The 17303-nt window shown below is 42.9% G+C and overlaps 1 protein-coding gene across 1 annotated transcript in view; it reads left to right on the forward strand.

Annotated features, from left to right (window-relative positions):
* ADAM23 (ADAM metallopeptidase domain 23) overlaps window positions 1-17303 on the forward strand; it is a 600522-nt gene that overhangs the window by 432630 nt on the left and 150589 nt on the right. Inside the window, 1 exon segment of the mRNA XM_029606344.1 lies at window positions 13482-13601. Within this exon segment, the coding sequence (XP_029462204.1) occupies window positions 13482-13601 (120 nt within the window).

The raw sequence follows: 17303 nt of genomic DNA on the forward strand, positions 1-17303 counted from the left end.
AAATGCTATTATTTCCTAAACTACTGTGATGAAAGATTCACAGGTTCAATTCAGTTCTTTGAATCCAGTGGTGTTAGCTCACTCTGCTAAAATTGAAGAAATTAATTAAAAAATCACCCAGATACAAACTATTCAATCGGGCCCAATTCAAGGGGACTCTATATTGGGAAAAGAAAGTGGAAAACCTGGAAAACAACATTAGATATACCTGAATTTAAGAGTGGTTAATTTTCCTAAGTGTAAAATGATTTCACCAAGGGAACAATTCAAGAAATACTTTTAGAGATATTACGTCTTTTGACTGAAAATTTACCAATTATATCTAAGATTTACTTTCAGCCTGAAACTGCTCAAGTGGGTGAGAATTTGAATATTAATACTCTAGTGGAACCTGCTGAGACTGTGTACCCTCATTAATGAATCTATCAGAATTTCTGGAAACATCTTTAGAAGATCAAGTGGAAAAAAGAGGAACTTTAATGGTTAATTTTACTCTACCAGCAGATAGAGATAATATATTAAGATTGTTCCTTCGTAATAGGAATGTGATGATTTTGGGGCAAAAAATATGGATATACCCAGATATTGCTAGGATTATACAACACCGTTGAAAAAAATTTCTTGCAATGTGTCCTAGAGCCCGGTAATTAGGAGCATAGATTGTTGTTAGATTTCCTAGCAAATGTGTTTTAAAAATGATAATGCTAGATATGTTTTCATGGAACCTTCTTGATTAGAAGTATTTTTGAATTCTTTATCCCAACCTAGGGAAGGGACCGATATATTAGCTGTTGTTTAAATACTCCGCAACTACCTCTTTCCTAACTTTATTTCTTAGAAATTATAGATTTGCTCCTTTGTAATTTTGTTTTCCTCCAGTTTGCATTGTAACTCAGGTAGTGCAGTAAGTAATAATGTGATTACTGTGCTAATGTATCCTTTTCAATTCTTGACTTTATACACTCCCTGTAATGTCTTGGGCATGCTATAAATTTAATAAAGAAATAATTATTTAAAAAAAATAGGCTATTACCATAAATCACACCCCTTTTAATATCGCATGTGATATTTATTGCTTTTTGATAAATCTAGGTCTTAGATTGTAAGCCCTCCGGGGATAGGGAAATACTTTCAGTACCTGAATATAATCTGCTTTGAAGTGCCGAAAAGTGAAATATAAAAATCTAAAATAAAATAAATACATTAAGTCCCATGATGGATGACATGCATGTGAGAATCATCTGTCAGGTGTGTCCCAACAGAAAAAAGGTTGAAAACCACTGCTCTAAGCTGCCAGCACAACCTTTTTCGCAGCAACATAAGAACATGCCATACTGGGTCAGACCAAGGGTCCATCAAGCCCAGCATCCTATTTCCAACAGTGGCTAATCCAGGCCATAAGAACCTAGCAAGTACCCAAAAATTGTCTATTCCATGTTACTGTTGCTAGTAATAGTAGTGGCTATTTTCTAAGTCAACTTAATTAATAGCAGGTAATGGACTTCTCCTCCAAGAACTTATCCAATCCTTTTTTAAACACAGCTATACTAACCGCAGCACATAAAATTTACCTCACCATCGCCACCAATGCAGGAATCAGATCAGGCAGGGATAACTCAAACGCCTGATTGATCTGATCAGTGGCATCACATCTCCCTATACCCCATCCTGGACAGCAGGAATTGCATTTATCCAAACATCATCTCCTGCTGCTGTGGGGCCGATCTTGCAACTCTTACCGCAAGATCAACCCTTTGGCAGCAGTAGATAATGTCCGGATAAGTCCAACTTCTGCTGCCGCCTACCCCACAAATCAACAGGCTGCTGAAAAGAAGAAGCAGAGGCTTACAGTGGACCTCATCCCGCTAGTGGCTGAAGAGAGGAAAAGGATGCAATGGCCGCCAGTGGATCTCATGCCACTGGCAGCCAAAAAGAGGAAGAAGATGTAAATTTGAGATGAAGGCAGCAGTCCAGCAGCAAGAGGGGGACTTCCCAGTCTTTTGCATCGAGTGTCACATGTATGATTTTTTACCCACCGGTGAGAAACTGTACATGTGCATGTGATGCAAAGAGCTCCTGTCTCTCAGAGAACGAGTCCAGTCTCTGGAGGCTAGAGTGGCAGACATGGAGGAGCTGAGGTAGACAGAGGTATATAGATGAGACCTTCAGGGACATAGTAGCCAAGTCCCAACTTCAGACTGGCAGCCCTGGTGCTGCCTTGGAGCAAGAAAGTCTCATAATCAGAGAACATCAACCAGGTGCAGCAGGAAAGGATCCTGTAATAAGGACCTGCTCTCCAGGTGGTGCATTGTCCTTTCGCACCAAGGATGTGTCTCCAAGGCCTACTGCCCAGGAGGGAAGGATTAGGTCGGCCGTCATAGTTGATGATTCGATTATTAGGAATGTAAACAGCTGAGTGGCTGGTGGGCGTGAGGATCGCCTGGTTACATGCCTACTTGGTGCGAAGGTGGAGGACCTTACGCGTCACCTAGATAGGATATTAGACAGTGCTGGGAAGGAGCCGGCTGTCGTGGTACATGTGGGCACCATCGACGTAGGAAAATGTGGGAGGGAGGTTCTGGAAGCCAAATTTAGGCTCTTAGGTAGAAAGCTTAAATCCAGAACCTCTAGGGTAGCATTCTCTGAAATTCTCCCTGTTCCACACGCAGGTCCCCAGAAGCAGGCAGAGCTCCAGAGTCTCAATGTGTGGATGAGACGATGGTGCAAAGAAGAGGGATTCAGTTTTGTAAGGAACTGGGGAACCTTTTGGGGAAGGGGGAGTCTCTTCCGAAGAGATAGGCTCCACATTAACCAGGGTGGAACCAGACTGCTGGTGCTAACCTTCAAAAAGGAGATAGAGCAGCTTTTAAACTAGAACAAATGGGAAAGCAGACAGTCGCTCAGCAGCGCATGGTTCGGAGGGAGGTGTCTTCAAAGGATACTAATGATGCATTAGAATTAGGGCATCCCGACAGTGAGGTTCCAATAATGAGAAAAGTAGTCCAAGTGCCAGTGACTAAAAACTCACCTGAGCTAAAAAATTCTAACTTATCCCTATCAATTAAAAAGAATGAAAATACAAACAAAAAACAAACTTTGAAATGTTTGTATGCTAATGCCAGAAGTCTAAGTAGTAAGATGGGAGAATTAGAATGTATAGCAGTGAATGATGACATAGACTTAATTGGCATCTCAGAGATATGGTGAAAGGAGGATAACCAATGGAACAGTGCTATACCGGGGTACAAATTATATCGCAATGACAGAGGCGGTGTGGCAATTTATGTCCGGGATGGCATAGAGTCCAATAGGATAAACATCCTGCATGAGACTAAAGGCACAATCAAATCTTTATGGGTAGAAATCCCTTGTGTGTTGGGGAGGACTATAGTGATAGGAGTATACTACCGTCCACCTGGTCAAGACGATGAGACAGACAGTGAAATGCTATGAAAAATTAGGGAAGTTTACCAAATTGGTAGTGCGGTAATAATGGGAAATTTCAATTATCCCAATATTGACTGGGTAACTGTATCATCGGGACATGCCAGAGAGTTAAAGTTCCTGGATGGAATAAATGACAGCTTTATGGAGCAATTGGTTCAGGAACCGACAAAAGAGGTAGCAAATTTAGATCTAATTCTCAGTGGAGCACAGGATTTGGTGAGAGAAGTAACGGTGGTGGGGCCGCTTGGCAATAGTGATCATAATATGATCAAATTTGAATTAATAACTGGAAGGGTGACTGTAAGCAAATCCACGGCTCTAATATTAAACTTTCGAAAGGAAACTTTGATAAAATGAGAAAATTAGTTTGAAAAAAACTGAAAGGAGCAGCTACAAAGGTAAAAAGTGTGCAAGAGGCGTGGTCATTCTTAAAAAATACCATCCTAAAAGCACAGTCCAGATGTATTCCACACATTAGGAAAGGTGGAAAGAAAAGCAAAACAATTACCGGCATGGTTAAAAGGGGAGATGAAAGAAGCTATTTTAGCCAAAAGATCTTCATTCAAAGATTGGAAGAAGGATCCAACAGAAGAAAATAAGATAATGCATAAGTGTTGGCAAGTTAAATGTAAGACATTGATAAGATAGGCTAAGAGAAAATTTGAAAAGAAGTTGGCTGTAGAGGCAAAAATTCACAGTAAAAACTTTTAAAAATATATCCGAAGCAGAAAGCCTATGAGGGAGTCAGTTGGACCGTTAGATGATTGAGGGGTTAAAGGGGCAATTAGAGAAGAGAAGGCCATCGCAGAAAGATTAAATGATTTCTTTGCTTCGGTGATTACTGAAGAGGATGTTGGGGAGGTACCCGTAATGGAGAAGGTTTTCATGGATAATGATTCAGATGGAATGAATCAAATCACGGTGAACCTAGAAGATGTGGTAGACCTGATTGACAAACTGAAGAGTAGTAAATCACCTGGACCAGATGGTGTACACCCCAGAGTTCTGAAGGAACTAAAAAATGAAATTTCAGACCTATTAGTAAAAATGTGTAACCTATCATTAAAATCATCCATTGTACCTGAAGACTGGAGGATAGCAAATGTAACCCCAATATTTAAGAAGGGCTCCAGGGGTGATCGGGGAAACTACAGACTGGTTAGCCTGACTTCAGTGCCAGGAAAAATAGTGGAAAGTGTTCTAAACATTAAAATCACAGAACATATAGAAAGACATGGTTTAATGGAACAAGGTCAGCATGGCTTTACCCAGGGCAAGTCTTGCCTCACAAATCTGCTTCACCTTTTTGAAGGAGTTAATAAACATGTGGATAAAGGTGAACCGGTAGATGTGGTATATTTGGATTTTCAGAAGGCGTTTGACAAAGTTCCTCAGGAGAGGCTTCTAGGAAAAGTAAAAAGTCATGGGATAGGTGGCGATGTCCTTTCGTGGATTACAAACTGGCTAAAAGACAGGAAACAGAGAGTAGGATTAAATGGACAATTTTCTCAGTGGAAGGGAGTGGACAGTGGAGTGCCTCATGGATCTGTATTCGGACCCTTACTTTTCAATATATTTATAAATGATCTGGAAAGAAATACGACATGTGAGATAATCAAATTTGCAGATGACACAAAATTGTTCAGAGTAATTAAATCACAAGCAGATTTTGATAAATTTCAGGAAGACCTTGTGAGACTGGAAAATTGGGCATCCAAATGGCAGATGACATTTAATGTGGATAAGTGCAAGGTGATGCATATAAGGAAAAATAACCCATGCTATAATTACACAATGTTGGGTTCCATATTAGGTGCTACAACCCAAGAAAGAGATCTAGGCGTCATAGTGGATAACACATTGAAATTGTCGGTTCAGTGTGCTGCGGCAGTCAAAAAATCAAACAGAATGTTGGGAATTATTAGAAAGGGAATGGTGAATAAAACGGAAAATATCATAATGCCTCTGTATCGCTCCATGGTGAGACCGCACCTTGAATACTGTGTACAATTCTGGTCGCCGCATCTCAAAAAAGCTATAATTGCGATGGAGAAGGTACAGAGAAGGGCTACCAAAATGATAAGGGGAATGGAACAGCTCCCCTATGAGGAAAGACTAAAGAGGTTAGGACTTTTCAGCTTGGAGAAGAGACGGCTGAGGGGGGGATATGATAGAGATTTTTAAAATCACGAGAGGTCTAGAAACGGGTAGATGTGAATCGGTTATTTACTCTTTCGGATAGTAGAAAGACTAGGGGGCACTCCATGAAGTTAGCATGGGGCACATTTAAAACTAATCAGAGAAAGTTCTTTTTTACTCAACACACAATTAAACTCTGGAATTTGTTGCCAGAGTATGTGGTTAGTGCAGTTAGGATAGCTGTGTTTAAAAAAGGATTGGATAAGTTCTTGGAGGAGAAGTCCATTACCTGCTATTAAGTTCACTTAGAGAATAGCCACTGCCATTAGCAATGGTAACATGCAATAGACTTAGTTTTTGGGTACTTCCCAGGTTCCTATGGACTGGATTGGCCACTGTTGGAAACAGGATGCTGGGCTTGATGGACCCTTGGTCTGACCCATTATGGCATTTTCTTATGTTCTTATGTTCTTAGGGGTGGAACTCGGAGAATTGGGATGCGTTTTCTGCCCATTTTAATCTTCTCTCCATTACTGTGGCACAGCAGCGCTGGTTGAATGAACCCATTAAGGCTGAGGAGGTTCGGGTAGCTATTCATAATGCCAAAAAGTTAAAGGCTCCCGGGCCCGATGATTTCAGTTCTGAGTTTTACAAATGCTTAGTGGACCCTGTTATGAATCTCCTCCCATTGGTGTTTCAAAATTTGATAGACAAGGGCTCCTTCCCCCTTCACGGTAATATGACCCATGTGACTCTAATTCCAAAGCCTGGGAAGGATCCGCTGCAGCCGGCTGCGTACCGCCCTATCTCTTTGCTAAATGTAGACCACAGACTTTTAGCAAAATTCTTGGTGGATCGATTGGGGAGCATCTTGCCTACTTTAATTCAGCCGGGACAATTGGTCTTTGTCAAACAGTGTTACGCTCTCACTAATATACAGCGGGTTGCAGCGGCGATGGTGCTGTGTCGGCGTTCGGACATCCCATTTCTTGTGGTGAGTCTGGACGCCGAAAAGGCTTTTGATCGGGTAGAGTGGAGCTTTATGTTCCAGCTGCTTGACTCAATGGGGTTTAATGGTTTGGTTTTTTTTCAAGCTATTCAGCTACTCTATCATGACCCAGTTGCCTCGCTTTCAGTAAATGGGATGAAAGGGGGAGGTGCCTCGTAGCACCTTTCAAGTGCTACGAGGTCCTCGTCAAGGATGTCCATTAACTCCTCTGTTATTTTTGATTACCATAGAACCTCTGCTCTTGGCGATTCAGGCTTCCTAAAATATTCGGGGTGTGCAGTTTTACTCCCGGACGAAGAAGGAGATCTTCAAATATTCGGCTTTTGCAGATGATATTTTAGTTTTTCTCCCCTCCCCACAATGTTCCTTGACAGCCCTCCTGGAATTGTTTCAAGCTTTTTGTACATTCTCCGGTCTGAGAGTAAATTGGGACAAATCAGAGGCCTTGACCTACCCGTCTGCTCTTTGCGAGCGTTTGAGTGGGCGGTTTCCTCTACAATGAGCAGCAAATTCCATTAAATACCTGGGGGTTCATCTTCTCTAGATTTGAAGGCCATTTATTCTCTCAATATCTCCAGCTTACTCAACCTGACGAGGGACAAATTGTCTCAATGGCAAGAACTCCCTCTATTGGGGGGTGCATTAATTTATTTAAATTAATCATTTTGCCTAAGTGGCTTTATGTGCTGCAGAACTTATTTATTATTATTATTTATTAGATTTTATATACCGCGGTTCCTGTATGAAATACAGATCGCCTCGGTTTACAGTAAACATTAACTTTGCTCGTAAGCCATACATAGAACAATAGAAAAACAAGTAACAGTAAAAAAGCTTAGGTTGCATGCCGAATAAATAATAGAGGAAAACAGAGAGCTGGCACAACTGGTGCCACGGGTATAATTGGTGCAACTGCTAGGGGGAAATATTAGAACTAGAAAAAATTAATATCTGGAGTGCATGGAAATAAAGCAGGGGGCAGGCGTTAGAAATGGGTGTGAAGTACAAAGAACAACTGAGAGACCAGTCTGGGGGATCGCATCGAGGAAATGACGAGGGAGGAAAAACAATTGGAAGGCAACAGGGGACATAGGTAGGTGCGGTAGCAATGCTTCGTGGAAGCTGAAGGGATAGTCCTCGCGGACATACAAATGGGGGGGAAGAAAGGGGAGGGGCATGACTGTTCAAAACAGACAGAGGCAAAGTTTAGGTGTCTGGGAAAGCTTGGGTGAAGAGCCAAGTCTTAAGTTTTTTTTTTTTGAAAGTCCGGTGGCATGGTTCCATTCGAAGGTCTGGAGGGAGAGCGTTCCATTGGAGTGGGCCTGCTGTAGATAGAGCTCGCTTTCTTCTTGAGGTTTTTGCTGGCGGGGCATACAATGTGCCTTTGTATGCAGATCTGATGGGTCTGGCTGACGTGTGAGGTCTCAGTTGGATGCTTAAGGAGAGTGGAGCGAGGTTGTGCGTCGCTTTGTGAATTAGTGTGAGAACTTTGAAAAGTATCCTGAATTTGACTGGTAGCCAGTGAAGGGGAACGTAGGATGGGGGTGATGTGGTCTCTTTTTTTGGAGTTGGTGAGGATTCTCACAGCGGCATTCTGTACCATCTGTAGTGGTTTGATGGAATTAGTTGGGAGACCAAGCAGGAGGGAGTTACAATAGTCAATTTTGGATAGAATGATAGATTGTAGCACAAGGCGGAAATCGTTGAAATGAAGGAGTGGTTTGAGGTTTCTGAAGACTTGCAATTGCTGGAAGCATTCCTTTGTGGTGTTATTTATAAATTTTTTTAGGTTTAGTTGGTTGTCTAGCCAAGTTCCTAGGTCCTTGACAGCGGATGAAAGGTTGATGTTAGGGGATGCAGGTTGAGGGGAGCTAGGCGGGTTGAGATGGATAGTGGTGTCGTCCTGCGATATGATGAGCATCTCTGTTTTATTGGAGTTGAGAACTAGGTTGAGACTGGAGAGTAGCTCCTTGATAGATTGCAGACACTCATTCCAATGCGCCAGGGTTTTATGAAGGGACTCTGTGATTAGGATGAGAATTTGAACATCATCCGCGTATAGGTAGTGAGTTAGCTTGAGATTGGTGAGTAACTGACAGAGCGGGAGAAGGTATATATTGAAGAGAGTTGGAGAGAGGGAAGATCCTTGGGGGACTCCTAGGTCAGAAAGGACAGGTGGAGAGTCTTTGTTGTTTATCCTCACTTTGAAGAACCTGTTGTCTAAGAAGGACTTAAACCAGCTAAGAGCAGGACCCTTGATGCCTATGTTTGCTAGTCGTTCTAAAAGAATTGTTTGTTTTACCATATCAAATGCTGCGGATAGATCTAACAGAACCAGTAGGTAGGATTGACTATTTTTTAGGTTCAGGAGGATGGAGTCTGTGAGTGATAGAAGGAGGGATTCAGTGTTCAGAGTTTTACGGAATCCGTACTGCGTCAACTTTTTATGGAATCCATACTGCGTCAACTTCCCGCTTTCTCTTACCAGCAGTGACCTGGGGACCCTTGATAAACTGATGCGCAGTTTTCTGTGGAAGGGCAAGAAGGCTCAAATCCCATTACAGTGGCTCAAATTGAAATGGAGCTTTGGTGGGATGAGTGCGCCGGACTTGCTGCGTTATAATATCGCAACTAATCTGCATGTGGTCCGGGACTGGGTTTCTGGGGACTCCACTTTTGTGGCTCTCTTGGCAGAACATACTTTGGTAGCCCCGCTGGACTTACACTTTGTGCTCATGTGACCCTGACAGGTTCTCTCTGGCGCAGTGCTCCAAGACCTGTTGATAGTGCCAATTAGACACGCGTTGCAATTCCTGACTAAGCAGCTTGGAATTCCCACATTTTGCGCGTTCTTGTCACCCATACTGGGTAATCCTGATTTCTCACCAGGCTCTCAATCCCTAGTATTCCGAGACTGGCAAGTGAAAGGACTTACCCTATTAGGTCATGTGTTAGATGCCACGGGTAAGATGCTCTCTTTTGAGGAGCTTCGGGGTATCTATGGGTTACCAGGTGGTCACTTATTTGGTTATCTACAAATTTGTCATTATCTCACCTCTATCCCATCTTCTGCTAAGCTACCTTCCCACTTTCAGGCCCTTGAAGGTTTCTTCATGCTTGGAAGTTCGCGTGCGCCATCCTTGTCTAGCTATTACCGGGGATTGCTTAAGGGTCTAGCAACTGATTCTTACCAAATTTCAGTAGAGTGCTGGAATCGAGATGGAGTGTTTCAGGTGCCTGTAGTGGTTTTTGCTGCCTGCATGAAAAATTTGACTAAAGTTACTAGCAGCATGTATTATAGGGAAATGCAATTTAAATTCCTCCAGAGAGTATATGTCACACTGCAAATTGCCTTTCATGCTAAATTGGCGACCACCACGACTTGTTTGCAATGTCATTTATCCACAGGGACCCTTTCCCATGCCTTTTGAGCTTGTCCGGGCATTCAAATGTTCTGGGGGAAGATTGTGGGATATTTGCGGCGACTATTGGAGGTCAATCTTCCAATCTCCCCATATATGATCTTATTTGATTACATTCCCCGGCCGCTTTTCGGAGTCAAGGCCCCTGCTGGTTTTTAAAAAAGGCCTTTGCTGTAGGGAAAAAGGTTACCCTACTTACCTGGAGGGACTCTGACTCCCCTTCTTTTTGGATGTGGCATATTCATCTACATCGCATGATACAAATGGACAACTTGCCTTCAAAGACCTGTCCGCAGCAACGCCGTCGATTTAATCAAATCTGGAATGGTTATCTTCAGGCATTACCACACCATGCATGTAGCCTGATACTCAATGACTGATTAGTGCTTGGTGCCTCATAAACTTTCTACTCGTGGACTATTTACTGGACTTTATGTATTACTGTTGCTAGAGGATACAATTGGGGAGGTGGGAGGGAAAAGGAGGTACTTTCTGGATGGGAGAGGTGGTCTGGGGCGCAGGATTCGATTCTGGCGATCGGGGATGTATAAGAAACAATGTCTCTGATTCTTTCTGTTTATCCAAATGTTTCAGTTCAATAAAAATGTTTATACTAAAAAAAAAAAAAAAGTCAGAATCATGAATTGGGTGCATAAATTCAAGGGAGCAGCACACAGTAGGGGGTTAGATAAGGAAAGCAGGGGAGAGAGACCTCAGGCTGATTGTGTCTGATTTCAAGGTAGCAAAATAATGTGATAGCCTGAACCAGGGCGATGCTATGGTGCATAAGAAGAGACATAACCAGGCGAAAAAAAAATGTATAGTCCTTCTTTACAAATTGTTGGTGAGATCTGGTCATACCTCCTAAAGGACATAGGCTGGAGGCACTCCTGGGAGAGGCTGCCAAAATGGTGCAGGTTCAACACTAAAAGTGAGGTGAGATGACATTTCAGGACATAAATATCTGTACCCTAAAGTAGAGGAAATATGGGCAATATGATAGAGAAGTCCATAAAGTTCAGGCTTAGGAAGCAAACCTTTTTCCAGATGAAAGAATGCTATAGAACAGTATATTAGAGAATGAAACTCCAGAGGAGTGGCCTCAGGAGCAATATCAGGAAATGTTTCTTCATGGAAGCAGTGGTGGATGTATTTAATGGCCTACCAGGGAAGGTCTTGGAGGTGAAAACAGCAAAGGAATTCAAGAAAGCATGGGATAAATAGTGGATCCTTTGTGCAAAGAAGTGAGAGGAAGGCCAGAGATCAACTGAGGTTCTTGGAATTACACCAGAAAGGAAATTGGGCAGACTAGATGGGTCTAATGATCCTTAGGTAAAAACATCAGATTACACAGCGTATAAATATTTTTAAATTAAATAAAGAGAGAAATCTACGATCATAGTTTATTAAAAAAAGATACAGAGGCGATAGAGTTGTGGTATAACAGGATTGCATATGAGTATGTTTTCACAACTCATAAACAAGGTACTGTAGTTGTGTAGGACTACTTGGAGATCCCTGCTGAGGAAAATGGTCTAGTAGCAAGATCACGCTGTACAGTGTAGAATTTAAAAAATGCATTGTCTTTCCCACAAGAACCCCCATGGGAGGTTTATTCTTACATTCATTTTAGAAGGTGACCACTAGTGTCTGTATGGTTTTTGAAGTTGGATTTTGAGAAAGCAGGAACTTTTATCTATTGATCCTCATACTTTGGTTTTGTAGGCCCAAATCCTTGGTAAGAAGTCTAGGTATTGGGTGAGAGTTTTGCTTCTAGTTCACATTCCATGGCTAGTTAGTTTCTATATGATATGATTTTGTTTGGAAGAAAGTTTTGTCCACCCTTCCTTTCCACAGAGAAAGGACAAAGGTTGCCTAATATATGGATGAAAGATTTGGATCCTCTAGGGCCTTCTGTCTTGCAAGAAAGTCACTGGCAGTATTGTAGAAGAAAGAAATTGTTTTTTGTGGTTGAAAGGTGGTTCTGACATTTTTGGAACTTTTCAGTCAACCTCATATTTCTGAGTCTGAGAGCCTTGATAGCCAACCTGACAGACTTTGGAAAGAAGTAGATATCTCTCCAGTGCCCAACCTGAGTGGCGAGAAGAGAAAAGCCACCACTCTGGTACTTGTCCACCAGGAGCAGCAAAGGAGGTACCTACAAGATATAACAGAGGATGAAAGGAATGGATTGCAGAGTAAAAATCAGGTAGTGGATCCCAAGTATTGAAGGGATTCCTTATGAGATTCCAATTTACCCAGGGTCATTTTCAAATTCCAAAAAAGGGAGCAGAAATTACCATAAAGGAGAGATCAAGGGAACAGAGAATCACTAATTTACTACTCTTCATTATGGATATTATCACTCAGAACTGTACAAAGTGCCACATTATGCATTTGAACAAATACTTCAGAAAAGTTTTATGTTAGAACACAAGTACAGTGTCCAGAATATTTATTGGCACTTGAAAGATAACAGCATACCTGACATCTTGGGCCTTGGGGATTTATCCTTCCCTCCAATAGGGTTTGGGAAAGTGTATTAAGGACGTAGTCCCTCCCCCTTGGGACAAGCATGAGACAGATAGAGATGGCAATTTGCCCCATAAGTCATGTGAATTGGCATTTGAGGAGAGCAGGAGGAGGGGAGACATGACAGAGAGTGCCTTATTTCTATAGAGGGTAATTTTTAAACTGTGCAGTCAGGTAAAGTCTATACATTTTTTTCACATACAGATTTTCTCCCAAACTTTCATAGCAAATGTATGCATAAAAGTTCACTTTGAAAATTCGCAGCTAATTGACATGGTAGGCACACAGAATAAGTTGCACAAAGTTACACCTGCTCTTCAGAAGGCATAAATTGTGCAGATTAATTTATGTGCAAAGTTTTTAAAATCAAAGCATATGCTCAAAAGTTACATCTAAGCCTCTCAGAATGACTTTCCCCAGTTTGCTTAAAAGTTCACATGAAATCGGATTAGTCGCATGCTTTTGCTTGCACTAAGCCCCAGGCTGATTTTTAACATCCACTTACATGCAAAAAACTTGGTTTCATGCATGTAAATGGCTTTGAAAATTCAGCCCAAAAGGGATAAATAATATACAAGAGGCAATCACTTTCTTTTGTAAAGGAAGTTCTTGAATAAGAGGTCATGATACGAGAGTGGAAGAGGGATAGACTCTAAAGAAATATTTTTCTGCACACAAGGGTAATGGATTAATGGAATGTTCTCCCATTAGAGGTACTGAAAGGAAAAAGTGAACAAAGGTTTAAGAAAGAACGAGACAAACAGGGAGCATGTTTGGTGGCAAGGATGTGAGGACAAAGCCAAAAATCATATGGATTCTTCAGTTTTTGCAGTAGGCGTAGAAAATGGGCAGTAGTGAAAGGCCTTCTTTATCTGTCATATGAATCTGTTTATAGTAGTCAATTATGAGTAGTTTGTTTTGTTTTTTTACAGTGATGTATTTTGTGGCTTTTTGCTCTGCACTAATGTTACCAGAGTCCCACGAATCGGTCAAATTCAGGGAGATGTGGCTCCAACATCCTTTAACCATCAAGGACGAGTAGTAGACTGCAGGTAAAAAAAAAACCCCACAATATTTTATGTTTTATTGATGAATTCATGTGATATTCTGTATGAATATCTGTATATGCTGTACATTCTAATACCAGTGATTAATTGTTGTAAAAGAATACATGGAATATATATAGAATATCCCTGAATGATGTGATCCATATTAGTTATAGAAATGATATGTGCATCAACAAATTCATTTGAGCTGTATTGTCTGTGAATTATTTCTTTAAGATGCTATTTTATACACAAGGGGCCAGATTTTAAAAAGGTTACGCGCACTGGGCCTGTTTTCAAAAGGCCCAGCGACGAGCATAAAGCCCCGGGGCATGTGTAAGTCCTGGAGCTTTACAAAAGGGGCGGGGTCAGGCTCCCGTCACAGCAGCCATATTAGCTGCTGTGCCTGGGATTGCACACCGGCAGTTGGCTGGCAGGCACAAAAGGTAAATTAAAGGTCGGGGGTGTTAGAGTAGGGCTAGAGGAGGAAAGGATAGGGGAAGGTGTGGGAAGGTCAGGCTAGGGGGAAGGGAACGGGGGAAAGTGGCTCAGCGCCCGCAAGGTGCACAATTGGGCACCCCCTTGCACGCGCTAACCCCTGATTTTATAACTTGCGCATGCCTGCATGCACAAGGTGTAAAATCTGGCATGTATGTGCGCGCACCGGTAGCGCGCACATGTAGGACGCATGCGCTCCTTTTAAAATCTACCCCAAGTTCTCTTGTTGGTTATAATGCTGCAACAATTGCCACATAATTTGGTCATCAGCAATGATTTTAGGCAAACTGCCTCTCCTGCTGTACGATACTGCTTCCCTACTTCCTGTGGTGTTGGGCTGCTGCTATTTCTTTCCTATAGCACCAGGTTGCCACTGACTCAGTTTGCTCCGAGTGCCCCACGCCAAAGTTTCCTCTCACTGGCTGTCCCAGGCTACCACTGCAGTTTATCTCTCCTAGAATGTAGGGCTGCAGGTGCAACTTCTCTGTACTCCATAGCACCAGCAGGATAGTGGCATCTGAGTCAGTAATGGATCAGAGGGGCAGAGCTGAAGTAAGAGAAAAATTGAAGGAAAGAGGAAAAAATTGGGATGGAAGGAAAGGAAACAGAAGAAGATGAAAGGGAATAGGGAATAGAGCAGGGCTTTCAAAACCTGTCCTGGGGACCCCACAGCCAGTTGGGTTTCAGGATATCCACAATGATAAGGCATGAGATAAATTTGCATATGCTGAGTCTCAATGGTATGTATATTTATCTCATGCCTATTCATTGTGGATATCCTGAAAACCCAACTGGCTGTGAGGTCCCCAGGACAGGTTTGGGAAGCTCTAGAGTAGAGGATGGGAGGCTATACTGGAGAAGAAGGCCAAGAGGGAATGGGGGCTGTCAGGGAGGGAGAGGGTAAAAAGGAGGTGAGATTGGAGAGGGAAGAGAAGAAAGAAAAGATTGGGAAGGTAGAAGGAACTAATGCGTGGAAAAGAGGCTCCATGGGGAAGGAGGCTGTCATGGAAAGGTAGGAAAGTAGAAGAGAAGAAAGAAATCTGGAGAAATAAAAAGGAAAGAAAAACAAATGAAATTAAAAATGGATAAAACTTAGACAAAAAGGCACAAAAATTCAGATGCATACAGCACAGATTGTTAATCACTAGAGATGTGAATCGTGTGATCGATCGTCTTAACGATCAATTTCGGCTGGGAGGGGGAGGGAATCGGATCGTCGCAGTTTGGGTTTTTTAAATATCGTGTAAATCGTGTAAATCGAAAACCAGCACATTAAAACATCCCTAAAACCCACCCCGACCCTTTAAAATAAATCCCCCACCCTCCCGAACCCCCTCAAAATGCCTTAAATTACCTGGGGTCCAGTGGGGGGGGTCCCGGTGTGATCTTCCACTCTCGGGCACACTAAAACAACCCTAAAACCCACCCGACCCTTTAAAATAAATCCCCCACCCTCCCGAACCCCCCCAAAATGCCTTAAATTACCTGGGGTCCAGAGGAAGGGTCCCGGTGTGATCTTTTACTCTCAGACCTCCGGTGCGTTGTAGAAATGGCGCCGGCGCTACGTTTGACCTGTCATATGACAGGGCAAAGTTAGCGCCGGCGCCATTTTGATTTTTTGTCCCCCGACATCAGGAGCGTAGGAGATCACTCCCGGACCCCCGCTAGACCCCCAGGGACTTTTGGCCAGCTTGGGGGGGCCTCCTGACCCCCACAAGACTTGCCAAAAGTCCAGTGGGGGTCCGGGAACGACTTCCTGCACGCGAATCGTTTTTCCGATGCTCATAGTGGTTTTATAATTGGCTAGAAGGGATGGTGAGGGATCTTTGCGCCAACGTTGCTCTTTGTGTTGTAGGTCTTGTTTGAGATTTTTCAGTGTTGTAGAGAACCAACTGGATGCACGCTGGAGTGGCTGGATGCACTATCTTAACGGATTCTTATTCGTGGGTCCATCAGATTCATAGACATGCGCATACCTGTTATCTGTATTTCGTAGCTTGGCCCTTGAATTCAGCATGCCACTAGCCCAAGATAAAACCGAAGGCCCATCCACGGTTATCAAGTTTCTGGGAATCGAGTTGGACTCCACTGCAATGGTATCCCGATTGCCTCAAGACAAGCTGCATAACCTGCATCCTATGCTTGGACATGCGCTGTAAACTAAAACGTTGACTTTAATGGAGGTGCAAATCACTCATTGATGCCTTAAGCTTTGCTTGCCGGGTCATAGCAATGGGGAGGGTGATCCTGAGGAGGCTAACTGCCAGCAGAATGAAAACAAACTGTCCAAACCATTATATCAGAATCACAAGACCTTTGAAAGAGGACCTGGAGATATGATCATCCTTTTTAAACAATTTCAATGGGATATCTGTATGGCTGGATCCCCCTATATCCAGTCGTGATCTGGGTATATACTCCGCCTCCAAGGGTTTCGGTTTCGGTGTGTATTGGCATAGCTCCCATCCTGGGTGGAATCGGGTCTGACTCGCAACATCACTTTCCTAGAGCTCTTTCCCATACTTGTCACCTTGGTGATATGGGGGTGATAGGCTGCGTAACAGACACATAGTATTCTGGTGTGACAATATGGCCATAGTGCAGGTCATAAACCGACAGTCTGCCAGATGTTGCAAGGTAGCCGAGTTGCTAAAGGAGGTGGTTCTCACCAGTTTATACCTGAATACAGTCATTTGCGCTGGCCACATTCCTGGAATGCACAACAGCATTGCAGACACTTTGTCAAGAGCTAAATGGAATCTGTTCTATAAACAGGTGCCTGGAGCAGACAAGATGGGAATCCCGGTGCCGGAGCATCTGTGGCGCATTGGAGTACCACGACATGAGACCTCCTACAGAGATTGGTAGCTCCGGCTACATGGAATGCTTACTGCAGAGCTTACACAGTCGTGTCCAAGTTCATGAAGGAACGTGGCTGAGTCAGCGGCCCATAAAGGAGGGATTAATGACAGAATACATAGCTTGGGCCAAGGATAGGGGAAAATCCAGAAGTGCGGTGATAAAGCAAATTGCCAGTTCTTTTTTTCTTTTCCAAGGCTCAGGGTTGGGGCGATCCCACTAAAGGTTTTCTAGTTAAGATGATGTTGGTAGGGTGGGCCCAAAAGACAGAGCATCTCGTGACGTGAAATGCCCAATCACACACACAACCTGCTCATTCAACCGTGGCACGTTTACCATCCATTTGTGCCT

This window comes from Rhinatrema bivittatum, chromosome 6, assembly GCF_901001135.1.
Source record: "Rhinatrema bivittatum chromosome 6, aRhiBiv1.1, whole genome shotgun sequence".
Classification (NCBI taxonomy): domain Eukaryota; kingdom Metazoa; phylum Chordata; class Amphibia; order Gymnophiona; family Rhinatrematidae; genus Rhinatrema; species Rhinatrema bivittatum.